The 18722-nt window shown below is 50.9% G+C and overlaps 1 protein-coding gene across 1 annotated transcript in view; it reads right to left on the reverse strand.

Moving 5' to 3' along the window:
- Positions 1-14652: 14652 nt before the first annotated feature.
- The window catches only part of TRIM62 (tripartite motif containing 62), a 31320-nt gene continuing 27250 nt past the window's right edge, over positions 14653-18722 (reverse strand). The window contains exon 5 of the mRNA XM_058553595.1: positions 14653-16968. Coding sequence (XP_058409578.1) covers positions 16418-16968 — 551 coding nt within the window. The 3' untranslated portion in view covers positions 14653-16417. The remainder of the gene's footprint in view (positions 16969-18722) is intronic.

The raw sequence follows: 18722 nt of genomic DNA on the forward strand, positions 1-18722 counted from the left end.
AGATGCCTCACTAGGAAGCAGTGAAGAGGGTGTGGTAGGCAGTCTCTAAGATGTTCCCAATGATCCTGCACCCCAGTATTTACACCCTGGTGTAATTCCCTCCTCTTGAGTATGGACTGGGCTTATTGATGCCATTCTAATGAAAAAAATATGTTAGAAGTCATGGGTTGTCATTTCTGAGATTAGATTACAAAAAGACTGTGGCTTCTGTCTTGGGTGCCCTCTCTTGCCGTCTCACTCACTTGCTCTTAGGGAAGACATCTGCCATGTTGTGAGCTGCCCTATGGAAAGGCCTATGTGTCAAAGAACTGATGTCTCTGTCCAAGAACCAGCAAGGACTTGAAGACTGTAACAGCCACATGAGTGAGTGTGGAGGTGCATCCTCCCCCAGACGAGCCTTGGGATGACAGTGGCCCCAGCCAACACCCGATGGCAGCCACGTAAGAGACCCTGAGCCAGAGGTACCCAGCCAAGCCATGGCCATATCCTGACCCACAGAAACTGTGAGATAAGTAATGTTTGTGGCTTTAAGTTTTAACAGATTTTTAAGGTAATTTGTTATACAGCAATAAATAACTGATATAGAGGGATTTGAATCAAAGAGAGAAAGCAGGGATATTGGGAGGAGAAAGTTCTTGTAGGCTAGGGAAGAGATGATGAGAATATGAATTGAGGCAGTGGCTGTGCCACTGTCTGGAAAAAGAATGGAAGACAGTGGCAATGGAGTTGGATGTGGGAATGAGGGAGAAGGCAGAGGAGAGAACAACGCCAGTGTTTGGTAACATGGGGGATGGTATCAGCTAGAGCTGCCAGCATGCAGGCCACTGGGGATGAGTTTAGAAAGTAGCTCCTTGAGATTTCTGGCAACAACAACATAGAAAAAACAAGCAGACTCTAGGTTGGACAAAGAGAAAAGAACCACTGTGATCTGGGAAAGAAATACTGCAGAAAAATAGACTTGAGGAAGTAAGAACTGGAGGGAATGCTCTTCCCTGAGTTAGATTTACTTGTCAAAGTGTATGATGTACCACTCTTCTCTTCATCCAGTCATTCATTCAGCACATATTTACTAAGTGCTTTCTCTGTGCTGGGCACTGTTCCAGGCACTGGGGACACAAAAGTGAGCATAAAAGCCCCAGCCTTCATATGTTGGTTGTGGGAAGAGAAACAAGATTTTTAGCTTCTAGTTGTCACTCTCTCACACATTGCTTCTGCCTTAATCTTCAATGATTTCAGCATATACAGAGATGATCCTTCCAACCGCTCCTCTCAGTTTCTTGACCTCCTTCAAAGATCTTGTCCCCTCCCCACCTCAGCCACTCACTCCCATGGTCATACTCTAGACCTTGCCATGAATCTAATTCTCTAAGCAGCCCCTCCTGTCTTTCCAGTTATGCTGCCTCATATTCTAACTCCATCAAACCTTCAACACCAGAAACTTAAATTTATTCATCCTACATTTTGCATTATCTCTCTCCCTGTTAATGTCCCCTCTTCTAGCTATATCAGTCGGGATAGACTAGGATAGACTGCAGTAACAAACAGCCCTAAAATTTCAATGGCTTTCATTTTAAGCCTTAACACAGTAAAGATTTATTTCGTGCTCACACTACTTGAACATTGTGGATCAACAGGGGGCGCTGTTTATCATAGTCAGAAACCCAGGCTGATGGAAAAGTCATCAACTCAAATAATGCTGGTCACTATGCCAGAGGGAAGAGAGAACTCTGGACAGTCTTGTTGGCAATTAAATGCTCCAGCTAGGATCTGTTATCATCTAGTTGGCCAGAACCAGTCATATGGCCACACCAACCTCAAGTGGACAGGAAAGTGCATTTTTACCCAAAGTCCAGAAGTGAGGTAGAGGGGGTAGGGTGGAGAACTGCAATATTTATGAACAGCACTTAAAAGATTCCTATCCCAGCTTAAATTCCATGGTCAGTCTTTACAATCACTCTCTTGTCTTCACCCTCAACTCCGCTGCCTCTTTCATTTGTTGTACTCTTAGCAAAACCATGACTCTGGTTAAATACAACTCTCCACCTTGACCCATGCAGCTGAAACTACTGCTCCTTTCAGAGTTGTCAACAACTTCCCAGGATAGGACCTCTAGCCTACCCTAGATTGGGGGGCACCAATATTCCTGGCTTTCATATTTCAGGATTGGGGGTTAGGTGTGGGCAGGAGCATTCAGAGGAGACTTTCTTGAAGGAGGAAAGAAACATTTGTTTATTGATAGCCTGTTGTGGACCACTTTGTGTGCATAACTATCATGGACTATGCCTTAAAGAGTGGGGGAGGATTTGCTTCTTTAGTTGCTAGAGAGACAAGGGGAAGGTTTTTGGGATGGGGTGGTGGGGAGGAGATACACACAGGTGTGCATGTGGGAAATAGCTTTAGTGTGTGGGGGCAACAATTATGATCAGGCGTGTTGCCTCTGCCTCCTAAGCATCTCCTGCATTCAACTGCATCTCAGTATCCCTGCTGCCACTGCCAAAGTCTGTCATCAACATCTCTCATCTCTCATCTGGATTACTTCAACTCCTCCTAACCGATCTCCCCAGCTCTAGTCTCAACTCCTGTCCAGTCTACTCTTTAAGTGGAAGTCAGAGTGATCTTCCTAAAATGAAATTTTTATCGTGTTACTTCCTGGTTTGAATCTCTTCAAGGGATGCCCACTGCTTTCAGAATGAAGCCAGGACTTCTTAGCTGGTCCCCCACAGCCCTGAGGGTCTAAATCTGTGCTGTCCGTTATGTTAGACACAAGCTCATGTGGCTATGGAGCACTTGAAATGTGGCTAGTCTGATTTGAGATGTGCTATAAGTGTAAAATATACCCCAGATTTCAAAGAGAATGTAAACTATCTCATTAAGCATTTTTAAATATTGACTATATACTGAAATGATATTGTATATATTGAGAGAAATAAAATATATTATTAAAATTAATTTTACTCATTTATTTTTATTTTTTTTTAAATGTGGCTACTAGAAAATGTAAAATTATATACATGGCTCACATTGTGCTCATATTGGACTATGCTGACTAAACCTGTGTAATCTGCCAGCTTCATCTCTCTCCATTCTCTTAATTTTAGTTAAAGTTTTTTTCATTAAAAGTAACAGAAACTGGGGCCGGCCTGGTGGCATAGTGCTTAAGTTTGTGCACTCCACTTTGGTGGCCCAGGGTTTGCAGGTTCGAATCCCGAGCACAGACCTACACACCGCTAATCAAGCCATGCTATGGTGGCAGCCCACATACAAGATGGAGGAAGATGGGCACAGATGTTAGCTCAAGGACAATCTTCCTCACCAAAAAAAAAAGTAACAGAAACTGACTTTGAAGGGAAATGAAAATTAAAAGTTTGGGGAATTGATTACAAGGGCCTTCTGAGTCAAAGGAATTGTTGACTAACCAGTCTGGGGGCCTCAACAGCAGCGGTTCACAGACATTAATGTGACTTGGAACGTAAGGCTCTGTTTCTGGGTCTTACGTTCCACATTTCACATTCCTAGGAAGAGAGAATCTGATTAGCTCAGTTTAAATCAGGTGTGTCTACTCCTGGATCATCCACTATGGTAAGGGAAGAAGGACTCATCGTGAGCCGCCTACGGCACATTTCCCACCCCCTACTCTCCCTATGTTCCTAAAAGGCAGTGTGAGCTCTCTATCCTCTAGAGGTCAGCAAACTTTTTCTGTCAAGGGCCAGATAGTAAATATTTTATTCTTTGCAAGCCATAGTGTCTCTGTCATAACTATGCCACTCTGCTGTGTAAAGCGAAAGCAGTCAGAGACAATACATGAGTGAATGGACATGACTATGTTTCAGTAAAACTTTATTCATAAAACCAGGAAGTGGGCCATAGTTTCACAATGCTTACAGTGTTCTCTCTGTTCTCTCTGCCCGGACTGTCCTTTCCCACCGTCCTTCCAGCAAGCTTCTAGTCATCCTTCAGGTCTTGGTTTAGATACCACTCCTCGGAAGCTTTCCTTAACCCTCCTCGCCTGGCTGGGTATTGGCCTCTTCTCTATGCCCCCACAGACTCCTGTACCCCATTCAACCACTTCTCATACTCTGTTGTCATTGTTCCGTGCCAACCACTAGATTACTAGTCTGGGTCTCATTTATTGTTATAAACCCAGCACCCAGCCTGCCTGGCACATGGTACACACCTGGTATCATTGGATGAGTGGAAGAAGCCATGAACCTGTGGCTGGCAGACAGTCTGAGCAGGTGTCCCGAGATCTTAGGGCAGCGGTGAGATTTCTGGGCTTTTGTATTATCTGCCTGAGACCCACTTCCTCACTTTGTTTCCTCTCTGAATTCCAGAGCCCAGGCAGTAGATAAGGGAGAGGAGAGGCTCCAGGCTGGGCAGGGGTCCAGGGCCGCAGCAGTTTCCGTGCTATCCAAGCCTTGCCAGTCAGCGGCTTTAGGGCGTTGTTTCCAACAAGTACCATGTAATAAGCTGAAACCCCATGACCTCAGGAAAGTGCAGGTGCTCTGAGTGTTTTAAGATATGAGAAGTAGAAAATTATGAGAAGTAGAAAATTCTAAGGAATACAAGCCATGTGATAAGCCACGCCCCAACTGGGGTGAAACCAAGAGTGCTCTCCTCCAATTCTGGAGGAGGACTTCCTTCTCCTTGGTGAGGTTCCCTGTGGAGGCCCCACCAGGCCAGGGGCATCCCAGGGAGGCAGGGGGGGAGCATGTGGCCAGGGACGCCTTGGTCTCATAGTCACCCAGGGCCACAGTTACAGGGGCTGCAGAATGGGCTTCCTTGACCTGAGGGGTTGGTGAGTAACGTCCAACAGAACCTGGACAAGGTCACAGGAGACTGTGAGGCCACACAACAAGGTTGTGGCCTCGATGAGGCTTTATCCAGCTTGGCACATCATCCCTTGTTGCCTTAAGAGAGTAAGGAGAGTTTCTCCTCTTGACTTAAGTATCACATGTCACACCTTTGGGCAGTACAGACACAATAGGGCTTTTTCTGAGCATTGTGCACAAAGACTAAGAATAAAACAGAAATGGAACCTTCTCGTCCTTGTGGCCCTTGAGTGGCTTATCTGGGCCCTTCATGGGGATGGTGGGCTGGGGCGGGTGGCCCGAGGCCACTGGCGGCATGTCTTCTATAAGTTGCAGCTGACGACCAGCAGGGCCGGGATGATGATCACCACAGCCTGCAGTCACCCACGTCTGGCCGAAGGGACGGAGGCATCAGGGCAGGGGTGGCGGACTGCTCCCCAGGGGCCAGCTGTGCCCCTGCCCTCAGTAGCTGTGGCCCACACAATGTTGGGGTCCCAGGTCTGGAGGAGGCGTGGTACAGGGCAAGAACAGGCTTGGAGGCAAAGACTGAGTGACCTTGGGCAAGTGGCCAATAATTCTTTGTCCCCAGTGTTTGGCACTTAGAAGGTGCTTGGAACATGTTCGTGGACTAAAAGAGAGAGAAGTGATGCTAATAATACCAGGTGCGTTATATGCCTTGTCTTATCCAACCTGACAAAGCTGCCTCTGCTATTCCCATTTACCAGATGGAGATGCTGAGATGCAGAGGCTGGCTTGTCTGAGGCTACAAAGTTAGTAAGGGGCAGAGACAGGATTTGAACCTAGGTCTGCATGATGCCAGGCCTTCATGCTATCCACGTGCTTCCCAACAAGCCTGCCTTGAACACTCACTGTGGGCCAGGCATGTGGCCCAGCCCAGTGAGACAATACCTGGCACATGACAGTCCCTCAATAAATTCTAGCTCTCGTTAGGTATTAATATTAGTTTGACTCATTTCGTCCTCACGGCAACTCTGCAAGGGTAGATATTTCCAGACGAGAAAACTGAGGCTAGCAAGGTGGAGTGTCTTGCCTAAGATCCCCCAGCTTGTAAGTGGCAAGGCCGAGATTCAAACTCAGGCTGACTCCCCTTTTCTCATGTCAGCTAAGGTGCTTAGGTAGCAGAGGAATCCAATATTACTGCCTCAGTTTCTTCAGCTGAAGAACAGGAAGGTGTCTTTGGAAAAGGAGTCAACAGAGAGACCTTTAAAGGGCCGTCCTATGGAAAGGAGGCCAGTCTTGTCTGGGGGGCCCAGAGGACGGAGCTAGGACCAGTGGGGACACAAGGGGACCCATGTAAGGAAGGGCCTGCTAATCATTGTTGTCCAGTAGTGGGATGGGCTGCTGCACAGCCAGTGAGCTCCCGGCTGTTGGACGCGTTTAGGCAGGGATGCTGTGGTGTGGGAGACCGCAAGAATCAAGTTCTGAGGGTTTCGCTGGTGCTAGGCACAATGCGGGGGCTCTGGGTCTTGTTCCACAGGACTGCCCGCTTGCTGAGCCTGTGTTCTCCGGGGGTCTTGAAATAGAGGAGCGAGGCTGAGTAACCAGCTCTGAAACAGCCCCCAGTGCCCCGAGGAGAATTCCCTGGCTCCTCACTTCTTTTACTCTACCCCGTGCTTCAGCCTTACCACCCTTTCAGACCTTCTTTCTGGACTCCCTGCCTCCAGCTTTGCCCTGCCTCATGCAAACAGGACCATACGCCTTCCCTGCTTAAAACCCTGTCATGGGGGCCGGCCCGGTGGCGCAAGCGGTTATGTCCGCGTGCTCCGCTGCGGTGGCCCGGGGTTCGCCGGTTCGGATCCCTGGTATCCCCGGCGCACACCGACGCACTGCTTGGCAAGCCATGCTGTGGCGGCGTCCCATATAAAGTGGAGGAAGATGGGCGTGGATGTTAGCCCAGGGCCAGTCTTTCTCAGCAAAAAAAAAAAAAAAAAAAAAAGGAGGACGATTGGCAGATGTTAGCACAGGGCTGATCTTCCTCACAAAAAAAAAAAAAGAAAGAAAGAAAGAAAGAAAGAAAAAACCCTGTCATGGCTCCCCATTGCCCTCAGATGGCTCGCAGCATGCGCGACCCGGTCCTGCTTTCCTCTCCAGCTTCTTCTCCCTGCCCCTCTGCCTCACATTCAACCCTCAGCCGTGTGACCTCATTTCTGGTCTCCTCTCCCTTGCACATGCTGTTCCTTCTTCCTGGAACGCTTTGCCCAACCCTTACTCATCCTGCAGGTCTCAGCTTCAGCGGCACCTCCTCCAGCAGGCCCCTCCTCTCTGAGTTCCTGCAAGTCCCCTCTTGTCCTAGCCCAGCCCTCAGCACATGTGCTGTGACTGCCTGGTCACTGTCAACTCTTTGATGGAGACCTGGGAGGCAGCAGTTGTTGTTAATCTCAGTGCTAGCACGTGGTAGGCACTGAGTAGGGATTTGTCAGGTGAGTGACTGAGTGAGGGAGGGAGCAGGGAGCACAGTGGGGCTGTCTTGGAGGAGAGTGGAGAAGAAGGGGGCTCTTCTGGCCCAGCCCTCCCCCACTCCACAGATAATGTCACCTTTTCTTCCTATGGGACTTGCCCCAAAAGTCAACACTTCTCTGGGCTGAGTTGGGGGAGGCTGGGTTGAACAAACATAGCCTTCCCCACCTGACCACCCCACCCCTGTTCAATTCTTGGCATTTGACTCCAGCTCAAGGTTAAAGAATTCCAGAGCTGAGAAGGTGCCTTAGGAACCACGTGGTATATTGGTGAGGAGACTAAGAGCACTCAGAGCAGAGAAGGGTCTTGCCCAAGATCACACTTAATTCCACACTATTTGGCTAGTAAATTCCTGGGGCAGAGAAAAGACTTGCACTGGGAAGTTGAGTATTTGCTTTGGGAACCAGAAAATGTTCAAGTGGCTCAGCCACCTCGCCCAGTCCCATGAGCGTGAGGGAAAGCTGGCTGAAGGACAAGGGCAAGTGGCACTTTGTCTGCCCCCCCCGGCCAGCTTGAGTCCAGCGGCCCTCCTCTGCCTCACAGTCGGGACCACCCAAGCCCCCCACTCTCCTCCCCTTCTGGGTCTTGGGTTGGCAGCAGGGTCAGAGGAGCCCAGGGTCCAGGAAAGTGGCAGAGACAAGGGGCAAGCATCTACTTACTGCACTGGTGGGCAGCAGTGGAGAAGTTGCAGGGCGGCTGCATGCCCATCAGTGGGGTGTCGGGGCCTCAGCTCAGGAGGGGTGGAGGTGACAGGTGCTCAAGGCCTTCCCAGGGCATTCTCTTCCTGAAAGGGAGGGGCCAGGCCGTAGTCACACCCTGGAGCAATGAGGTTGCAGCCAACTGTTGCAGCAGGGTCCCTCCGCAGAATGGGGGTCAGGAAAATCAGGCTTCCAGGAGGCCCCAAGTTCAAACATCCCTTATTGTATTAAACTTATGCTGTAGAAGACTCTTGAACAACATGGGAAAATGCTCTCAATCTGTTATTAAGAGGGAAAAAAACAGGCTATGGAACAATACAAGAGTATGTTCCAATTTTTGTAAATAAACATACTCATATGGAAAAAAAGACTAAACCTTATCATCAAAACACCAGCAGTGGTTATCTCTGAACAGTGGCTGATGGGTGATTTTTACTTTGCGTGTCTTGATTGTATTTTCCAAATATTTTACAATGAGTATGTTATAAGAAAAAAAATTTACTTTGGAAACCAGCATTATTTATTTATTTATTTATTTTTTGCTGAGGAAGATTCACCCTGAGCTAACATCTGTTGCCAATCTTCCTCTTTTTGCTTGAGGAAGATTCGCTCTGAGCTAACTACTGTGCCAATCTTCCTCTATTTCGTATGTGGGTCGCTGCCACAGCGTGGCCACCAGTGAGTGGTGTAGGTCTGCACCCGGGAACTGAACCCAGGCTGCTGAAGCGGAGTGCACCTAACTTAATCCCTAGGCCAGGGGGCCAGCCCCAAAAAGCAACATATTTTTAATGAGCAAACCTTTGACCAACAATTCCATTTGTAGGAATTTACTCCACAGAACACATAGAAAGATGAAGAATGATCACATTTTTGGTAAAAGAAAATTCTATTTTTGTTTATGCATAAGCAAAAATGCCTGGAAGCTACCTGCATCAAGCTGTTAACAGCTGTTGACTTCTGGGAGCGGCATGAGGGGACTTTCTGCTTTATAGTCTTACATTTATTTGAATTGTTTTTTTACAATGAGCATAAGTTATTTTAAAATTTAAACAAAAATGCAAACAATCACATAACATTCTTAGTCTTTGCTGGCTCTCCCTGGTTCTCTCTGCACAGAATCTGGCTGGGGGTGGTCAGTGGGCTCACTCTGGGGCTCAGTTTCCATCCGAGCAGCTTCAGGAAGGAGCTATCTCTGATCTCTAAAATCCCTCCCAACTTGGAGGTGGGGTGGTTTTGTGATTCCAGCTTTGACACTAGCTAGTTCCAGCCAGCAAACATTTTCTGAGGCCCTCTCAGCACCCAGCAGGCAGAACCAGCGGCCATGATCCTGCCTAAGAATGCTCCCAGTCTAGTAGTACTGGGAGACCCAAAGTGCTGAGGGGCCCAGAGCACTGAGTTCTGCTGGACCTGAACAACTGGGACAGCTTCGCCTTGAGTGGGACATGAAGGATGAGTAAGATTCCAATGGGAAGAAAAAGTAAGGCAAGGGCATTCCAGGAGGGGGATGAGTATTACAAAAGCAGAGGTGTTAAGGACAAAATAAGCTTAACACTCTCCATTTGGGATCCTAATATTCTGACTGCTCTCAATCTAACCTTACATGCACAGTCTTTTCCTCCTCCGAGGAAGCCCCTGGAAACAGAGAGGCTGTGTTGTCGCCATTAGCCTGTGTTGGGGTGTTCGTGAGGCGGAGCAAGGGCTGAAGGCTGGGCCAAGGGTAGGACTTAGGTCGGCTCAGTGCATGGGAGCCACCGCCATTTCTAGCCGGGTTTGTGCCTACACAGTAACAGCTGCTGTAATAGTGCTGCCTGTGTAGAGTCATAAGAAGCCCCCTCTCACTTCCTATGCCCCCTATAATCTTTCCCCCACATGCTTGGTGTGGTGCCTGAAATCCCATCACTAGCCACTCTTTTGGAGTCGTTCCTATTATAAACATGCAAAGGTCGAAGAGGGGGCAGTATCTCAAACCACAAGCCAGTTACCCTGAGGAACACAGGAGGGTAAGTTTTGATGGAGGAATGAAAGGAATGGAGGAGGGCATTTCAGGAGTGTGACAGAGGAAGAAGGAGGGCAAAGGGGGTGGGCACTGTTGGGCAAACTCCATGAGGATGCCTCAAGCTAGAACATTCAAACCAGGGGTTACCCCATAGCCCAGGGCCACCCATCCATCTTGCTGAACCAATGAGGAATGGACGCCTGTGAGGTGGAGACGAAGGGAGCTGTCCAGGGTCACTGGAGATTCAGGGACAGAGCTGGGTCCCACCCCAGGTTTAGCAGGTTCACCCAGGTTTTGACCCACAGCCCACCCTGTGAGATGCACACACCTCCAGCCAGTCCCTGCTTTTCCTGGGACCTCTTGGGGCCCTTATCTGCATCTCCCTTCTCCCAGTGGCAGGAGCAGAGCCGCCGGGCCCCAGGACCCCGTTCCTGGTTTGTAGATCTGGCAGTTTGAACAGGGAGGGGCTTCGGCCTGGGTTTGCCGTGGGCAGAGGAAGCAGCCCCAGGGGCTCAGCCTACAGGGAGTGAGGGGGCAAAACTCCTTCTCTGGAAAAAAGATTCCAAAACCCCCAAACCACTCGAGGTCCCAGGGCTGACTCCAGTGCCAGGGAAGCAGGGGACCTCCTGGGCCATCACTCCCGGTGCTCTCACTTACCTGGGACTCCCTGTGGCTCCGGCAGCTGCCGGGTGGCTTTGTCCTTGCTGTGGCTGGTGCCGGCTCTGGACTCTGTTGCCAGCAAGGGAGGTACCTGCTGTGGGCAGGCACCGACTGGCTCTGCCTCGGAGGAGGGTCAGTTAGGGTCCAGGCCACGTCTCCCTTTCCCTTGGGGAGGAGGATGGAGGAAGGCACCCAGCTTTTGGTGCCTGGGGATGTGGAGGCCCTGGCCACTCCCCTTCTCCTTCTGCTCAGGCTCCAGGTTCCCAGGGGGTGGGAGGAGGCACCAGAATCTACAGGGGGGAGATTAAAGGTTGTGTAAAAACAGCTGATGGCTGGGAGTTGGGAGACCCGGGTTGGGCCTGGCTATGGCCCACAGGCTAGTGTCTCCCCATTTGGGTCTCAGTTTTCTTATCTGTAAAATGATGGGGTTGAGATCGGTGGTTTCTCAGCAGCCATCCTGGAGCCTGTGATGCTGACTGGCACGCTCAGATGGGCCATCTCCACCCAGAGAAGACTTCTTGACTCTGTGTCCCCTTTGATCTTTCCTCCTCTCTGAGGAGCTGCAGTCCCAACTCTAAGGGCACCCCTACCCATGCCGATTTTCTTAGACATGGGGGTCCTTCTCCTTTGAGCACCTTCCTCCCCAGCCCTGCCCCTGCCCACTCCCAGCTGGCCCTCTCTGATCCTTTCCCTTGCCTGGGCAGGGGCCCTCTCAGCTGGCCATTCTCTCTCCCCTGTGTGCTGAGTGGCAGCCAGGACACCTGGGTTCTGGTCTCGGCTCTGCCATGAGCTGTACGACCTTGAGCTGGAAACCAACCCTCTCTGGGCCTCAGGATTGGGCTGGAGGATCCTCCAGGCTCCTCAAGCATTCAGACTTGATCATATCCAGACCACAGTTTTGGGGAGCTCACCAGGACCCAGGCTTTGTGCCTCTGGCTCCAGCCTCTTGAGAGGACCTCCCTTGTCATGACCTCAGAGCAGGAAGCCCCTGCGCCTCTAGCCCAAAGTGTCAACACTTCCCTCCTTCATCTAAGTCGTACAGCAAGTGGGGGGACATTTTGTAATAGTCAGAAATATGATAGAGCTGTCCAAATTTTGAAAGAAGATAGAAGACTGTTCTATTCTGTAACCAGGGTTAAAAAAAAAAAAAACACATAATTTCATCCAGATAGAAAGGAAAAACCAGGACTTACAACTATGATATACAACCATGCACTGCAGCTTTGGGGAGGGAAAAAAAAGAGGATTGACAACAGATGTTAGCTCAGGGCGAATCTTCCCCTGCAAAAAAAAAGGGGGGTGGGAATGAGCACATTTCAAAATAAAAGTCTTTCTCCCCCTTCTCCTGCTATTTTTTTGGAGGCTGTGCCTCCTGACTGCATATCTCTTTCTTTCTCTCTCTCTCTCTCTGTTTCTGCTCTGCTTCCCATCACCCCTTCTTCCCTTATGTGGTTCAGGATTCCCAGGGAGACTGGGTAGAATCATGGGTGTCCCAGAGTAGGGAGAAATGACCATGCCCTGGCGGGCAATGACAATTCAGCACCTTGGCCAGCACTCTATCCCTTCTCCCAACCCCACCAGTCTCCTAGCCCCCTGCCCTTAAGCCTGTGACATGGCGCCTTGCAACTGATCTCCTGGTGGAGTGTTTGGGGATGGTGAACAGACCTAGGACCAGGCAGGAGGGGAAGAAGCCAGGAATGCTGCCCAGGTGTGAGCAGTCAGCATCCCGGCATGGCCTCTCTGGCAGGAGAGAAGGCCTGCCCCCAGAGCCCCTGAGCTGAGCTCTGTGCTGCCAAGAGACCTTATCTCTGTTGTTTTCTGTTCTTGCTGCCACCCCAGAGAGAAAGGCCCAGAGCTAATGGCCTTATTAGGTGCTGAGCGTCTCTGGGACCAACATTAGACTTACAGAATCCTGGATCATCAGATCCAGGACCTTGGCAATCAGTTAACTAGATCCCTAGCCCCTCCCCAATAGAGATGGGGAAACTGAGGCCCAGGGAGAGAGATGGACCTGCTCAGGGTCATATAGTGCCTTCCTCCACCCCTGGCCCTTGAAGACACATGAGGCTTGACTCACAATTGCACAATTCCACAATTGCGTGGAGCCTGAATTAAGCTCTCACTTTGAATCCCAGGAGGATCAACGCTCTGGTGGCTGCTGCCTGTCACTGAAGTGGTCCTCAACGTTGAGAAGCATTTCCAGGCAGGTCCAGTAAAGAGTCTGCCTTTAGCTTTGGATGGGCCTGGGTCTGATTTCCAGCTCTCCTGAGTACTGGCTGTGGGTCTCCTGGGAAGTAATGTTTCTCCACTCAAACACTGAGATAATGATACCAGCCTCATGGGCTTGTGTCAATTTTAGATAAGGTGCAAAAAGTGCCAGCACTTTGCCCGCTGACCACAAACGAGGATCTGAATGGGGTTATTGTTGTTCTATCAATTCTTTCTTGCTCTGGGTAAGATCTTTGCTGACCCCTCCTTCCTTCCCAAGGCTGGGCTGCCTCTGCCTCCTCTCTTACCTTACCTGTGTTAAATGTGGGGTTCCTGTGCAGTATCAGCCTGACAACCCCAGATTCTTCCATTCAGGAATTCTCTGGACATTTCATCCCTCTTGGAGGTGCCCTGATTTCCCAGAGTCCTCTGTGGGATATGCAAATTAGGCCCCTATGGTTACTCCCAGACACTTGGAAACTGGGAGTGAAGACCAGGGAGTGGCCAGCATTTCTTGGACCTGGAGGCTGAGTGGGGGAAGGGGCAGGAAGGACCGTGGAGGGGGTGCTTCTCCCCCAGAGGACAGATCCACTGAGCAAAGATGGAGGGGCGTGGCTTTAGGGCAGCCACAGGGATCTGAGAGCACAGGGCAGGGTGGGGGGTTTGGGGATACTCTAGACTCAGAATCACCCCCCAACTTCTCTGTAAACTGGGTGCTCTCCATCAGCCAATTGGAGACATTTCTCTCTGCCCCTGCCAACAGCCCCTCCCAATCCTTGTTTCTGTGCCTCTTCCTAGAACCCCAACAAGTCAATGACTGGGATGGTCCCCTCCCTTCTCTCCCCACCTCCAGGTATAGGTGAAGATCCACCTGGTGCCTCAGAGAGCATCCAGTCTAACCTCCATCAGTCTGCAGGTGAGGAGACTGAGGAAAGGACCTTCAGGGCACAAAATGAGTCAACAGTTAGACTAGGCCCAGGACTCGTTTCCCAGGCTGCTGCACTGCTCACCTGAGGGGGTCCCAGTGGCTCTCCACTTACAGTGCGCACAGCCTGCGTGTCCACGTGCAGGGCCCTGCCTGACTCCTGGCCAGGCTGCTTCTCCATCAGTCAGAGGTGGGACGGACCTCCTTCTACACAGCAGACCTGGGGACCTTTCTGGCCTAGGTGGTCACACACCCCACACAAGGCGCAAGGAGGAAGATAGGCTTCTTAGGCTTAAAGCCAGCCCAGAGGTTCGGAAAACTCTTACAGTTCCCGGCACTGACTCCAGGAGGCAGCTGGAATTAGAGGCAGGGCCTCCCTAAGTGCACTTCTCTTTGCAGCTTCCCAATAAATCATGTGAGATTGGTGTTATTATCCCCATTTTCTGCGTGGGAAAACTGAGGCCCAGAAAGCTTAAGTCATTTCTCTAAAGCCACACAGTGATGGAGCCTGGATTCAAGCCCAGGTCTGTGGGATTCTAGAGACCAGGCTCTTGCCACTGTCTCATGAGCTCCCCTGAGCTCCCAAGGCTAGCATCACCCCCTTCTCCAGGCAGTCTTCCCTGGCTAGTAAGTTGTAATGTGACTGCTAGCTTTAGAACTCAGTTCTAATCCAAGCTCCATCACTTACCAGTGTGGGACATGGGACTGTGGGCAAGCCACGTCCTCCCTCTGAACCTCACTTTTCCACGTCTGTAAAATGGGCATAATACTATCTACCCAGTAGTGTTGCTTTGCTAATTAGCCATGCTAACGTAGGTACACTGCCTGGGACAGAAGAGGGGGGCCTTTCTGTTTGTGAAAATGAATGAAACTGACCACTGATGTCCTGTAACTTTAATTTAATACAAATTCATCATAACTCACAAAATGGGCAACATTTAAAATAAAAATACTGCTGGGGGTGGCCCAGATTCTGGTAGATGAAGAGGTGGGGTGAGACTGAGGACTCCTCTTGCCCAAAGGAGGCCCCACTGAGCAGCGGTCGTGAGGTAGGAGCCCCCCAAGTTCAGCCAGTCTGGCTCCTTTAGGATGGGTGTGGTCAGAGACCCCAAATTCAGAATCTAGGCCCCAGGTCTAGAAGGAAAAACCAGGCCAGAGGGACGTGTCAGCTCACCCCTCGGGCTCCTGTCCCTGGGCAGGGACAGAGCCAGAGAGCAGGATACCTGGAGGCTCTGCTGCTTCAGAGCCAAGGCCTGGAGGTGGACGCCTGCGGCAAAAACCGTGGATGGGCTTGTTCAACATCCATTCTTACTTCCTTCTAGTGGGTGAGGCTGGAAGGAAGAAAACTATGTTTCTCAGACTCCCTTGCAGCCAACGTTCTGGATCTGATTTAAGTTTTTCCAAACAGAATCCCTCCTAGAGATTTGGATTTGGGAACTGAATGGCGTGGGAGAGAGGCAGGCCTCAGGACAGCCACTTGCTGGCACGGACTAGTGGAGGGAGCACAGTTCTGTAGTCAACAGCTTCCTGATGCAGTGGCTTCCTGCAGACGGGAGCAGAGTTCCTGGTGGCTGGGAGCTGTTCCTGGAAGCTCAGCAAAGAGTCTGCTCCTCCTGCCCTTCCAATGAATTTGCAAAGCCATCAGGGACCTGGTAATAAATCCTGTCTAATTAAACTAGCTAAAGCCACTCTTGTTTTCTGCAATGGGATCCTGAGATAGATACCAAGACTGATGAGAGGTCCCAGCCAACAGCCCGTCCCAGTGCTCAGGTCCTCACTAAAACAATTACTTCCCGTACCCTCCCGCATCCTAGCCTGGTCACAGAGGCCTGGCTGGACCCTTATCCAAGCTGCTAGGGACCTCCATCATCTAGTGACGTTTGTCCTCCAGCGGCCTTTAGGCTACTGGGCTCTGCATCAGCCTCGGGGTGTGCCTTCATCCTGCCTTTAGACCTGTGCGCAGGAAGGTGGTGGCAGTGACTGTAACATATGGGCTCAGCTACTGGGTGCCTTCCGCAGCCAGAGCAACAACTTTACCTTCAGATAAGTGGGAAAGCAGGAACCATAAGGCTCTTGGTCTGGAGGTGGAAGGAGAGGGTGGTTCTCAGGTAACCCGAGGACTAGCTACAGCCTGTGTCCACTGTGGGCTGGGGTCAAGTGTAAAATAGCCCATCACTAGCTTGGTCAGGGGCAAGTCTTAGGCCTGGGAGCATAAGAGGGTACTGTGTATCTTTCAGGCTGCCAACTGCTGGTGACACTCTGACACATCCTGAGGTCAGGGCATGTGGGCAGGAGGGAGACATAGGAAGGCTGTCCCCTGCCCCTGAGAGGATGGGGATGAGGGTTGGGCAGGGGCTGCCCTGAGAAAAAGCCACGTCACATCCTCGGACCAAAGCTGCAACCCCATCAAAGTCAGAGCTGCAGAACATCAGTGCTGGAAGAGAGTTTAGGAATCGTGGAGCACTACCTCCATTTCACAGACGGGGAAATGGAGGCTGAAGAGTAAACATCTGGCCTGAGATCTCACGGTGGCCAAGCTGGGCCGGAGTCCAGGCCTCCCGTCTCCCGGGCGTCTCCAGGGCGTCTCCCGGGTGGGCTCTTGCTGGGGGCCATGGCCCAGGGCCTGCGGTCTGCCTCTGCCGCACTAGATGCGCACCGTGTTGATTCGCAACGGCTGCACATTCTTGCCGTTGGCGTGGCTCTGCCCGGGGCTGAAGTAGGAGCAGAGCTTGCCGGGGAACTTCTCTCGGAAGGTGTAGAGCCAGGACATGTCATCGGCGTTGTAGAAGATGAGCAGGCCTTGGTCGTAGTCCAGGAAGACGCCCACCTTGTCAAGCTTGTCGCGGACGTTGAGCCGCGTCCAGGGCTCGGTGCAGGCGCTGTACTGGTTGCCGTCGTGCATGACGATGCAGTAAAAGCCGCGGCTGGGCTGGATCTGGATGCTGCCCTTGCGGCTTGCGGCCTCGTGCGCCAGCCCGATCACCCACTGGGTCTTCTCGGCCACCACCACCTCCCAGTAGTGGACGCCGCCACTGAAGGCCTCGGAGCCCAGCACCGACACCTCCACGTCAAAGCGCTTCGGCGAGTCCTGCAGCGGCTGTGGGTGCAAGTTGCCATAGGCCACGATGGTGCAGTCATCAGACAGGATCAGGCGCTGGTGGGCGGTGCCCGGGTCCAGGGTCAGGGCGGCTGGCACTACGGAGGGAGGAGGAGGGAGAGAAGATGAGTGGAGAAAAGACTACGGACCCCCTGAGCGCTGGGTTCTGGTTGGTCCCCAGGAGGCTGCGTGATGCTGAATACAAGCCTGCCCTTTCTGGGCGTCAGCTTCCTTCTCCATAAAATGAAAGCGTGATGGCTAAGGTCCTTCCAGATTTAAACTTGGCTGCAGGGGACAACAGCTATGGCTGTTCACTGCTGATGCTCAGGGCAAGGCACACAGTGGGCACTCCACAAAAGCTTGTTGAATAAACCAGAATGAGGTCCAGGATTAGAGAATTTCCGAGCTGGGAAGGAGCTTAAAGATTATCCAGGTGCTGGATAATCGCCCTCGGGGGTGATGCGGAAATGTGTGGGGGTATTTAGTTGTCTCAATAGATGGGATGCTAAATGCCCTGAACGAAATGTACATGGTGGTCCCCTGCCCCCCCGCCCCCAAAGATTTTCAAATGTTGCACCAGACATTCATGTGGATGAAAAACTTTTTTTTTCCTGCTGAGGAAGATTCACCCTGAGCTAACATCTATTGCCATTCTTCCTCTCTTTGTACGTGAGCTGCCATCACAGCCTGGCCACTGACAGATGAGTGGCGTAGGTGTGCACCCAGGAACCAAACCTCGGGCCGCTGAAGCGGAGCACGCCAAACTTAACCACTAGGCTGCCGGGGCTGGCCCGAAAAATCTTTTTTATAATGACCTGAAACTACAACTTAACTCCATTTTATGTATAACCGTGAAATTATTTTTGTACAGTTTTAATGTATACTGAATATTCTGGAATGTAACCACCATGTAAACTGAGGGAAGACTGAATTCGTTTTGTTTGGAACTTCACTGAAAATTGTTCACTCTTTTGGAAACTACATCTCTAAGAACACTGCCACTGACTGATCTAACCTACCTGTTTTGGACTACATTTGAGGCAGAATGGTGTTCTACCTACGGCATGAGACCTGACTACTTCATTGTATTTTCCAGTGTGGTTGTGAGTGAGCACGTACATATGAACATACACAATATTTTATTATAAGAATTTCCTTCATATTATAGTCAGAGTATGTGTATATATGTACATATACATACATATACACTTGAAATTGTGAAAAGGTTGTATTTTCTTTGAGACATTACAAATTATCTGTTACGAAAAGTAGACGATGGGTCTGAAAAAGTTGAAAACTGCTGATTCCAGGCCAACTCTCCCATTTGACATAAGGGGAAACTAAGACCCAGAGAGGCAACAAGCCTCATCTCAGGTCACCAGCAAACACTGGTAGAGCCAGGATGAATCAAGGCCATGTGCAATCCAGCCACAGCCGGCCTACCTCTCACTCGCCAGCCCCCACCCCATTTAGGCCCAAAGCCTTTGCTCAGACTGTTCCCTCCACCACCTCCTCTCTCCCTGTTCAATCACCCCCACGAGGCTCAATTCCAGGGCTCATCCTCTGGGAAGCCTTCCTGGTTGCCCAGCCGGTGGGCTCACTCTTTCCTCTGAGATTCCTTAGCTTTGTTTGTGCCCTCTCGCCATATGGGGTATAGTCTTCTGTGCCCACATCCTACCAGGAGGGCAAAGACTGTGTACTATCCAACTAGGCTCTCCCTCATGTGCCCAGTGCCCAGCACAGGGCCTGCATGGGGAAGGTTTCCAGAAAGGCTCACCGAATTAAACTGACCCAGCTTGTGTTGCTCTCTGACCCAGCACAGGCTGGGTCACCTGGCTCTGGGCTGGCCACA

This window comes from Diceros bicornis, chromosome 13 (assembly GCF_020826845.1).
Source record: "Diceros bicornis minor isolate mBicDic1 chromosome 13, mDicBic1.mat.cur, whole genome shotgun sequence".
NCBI lineage: Eukaryota > Metazoa > Chordata > Mammalia > Perissodactyla > Rhinocerotidae > Diceros > Diceros bicornis.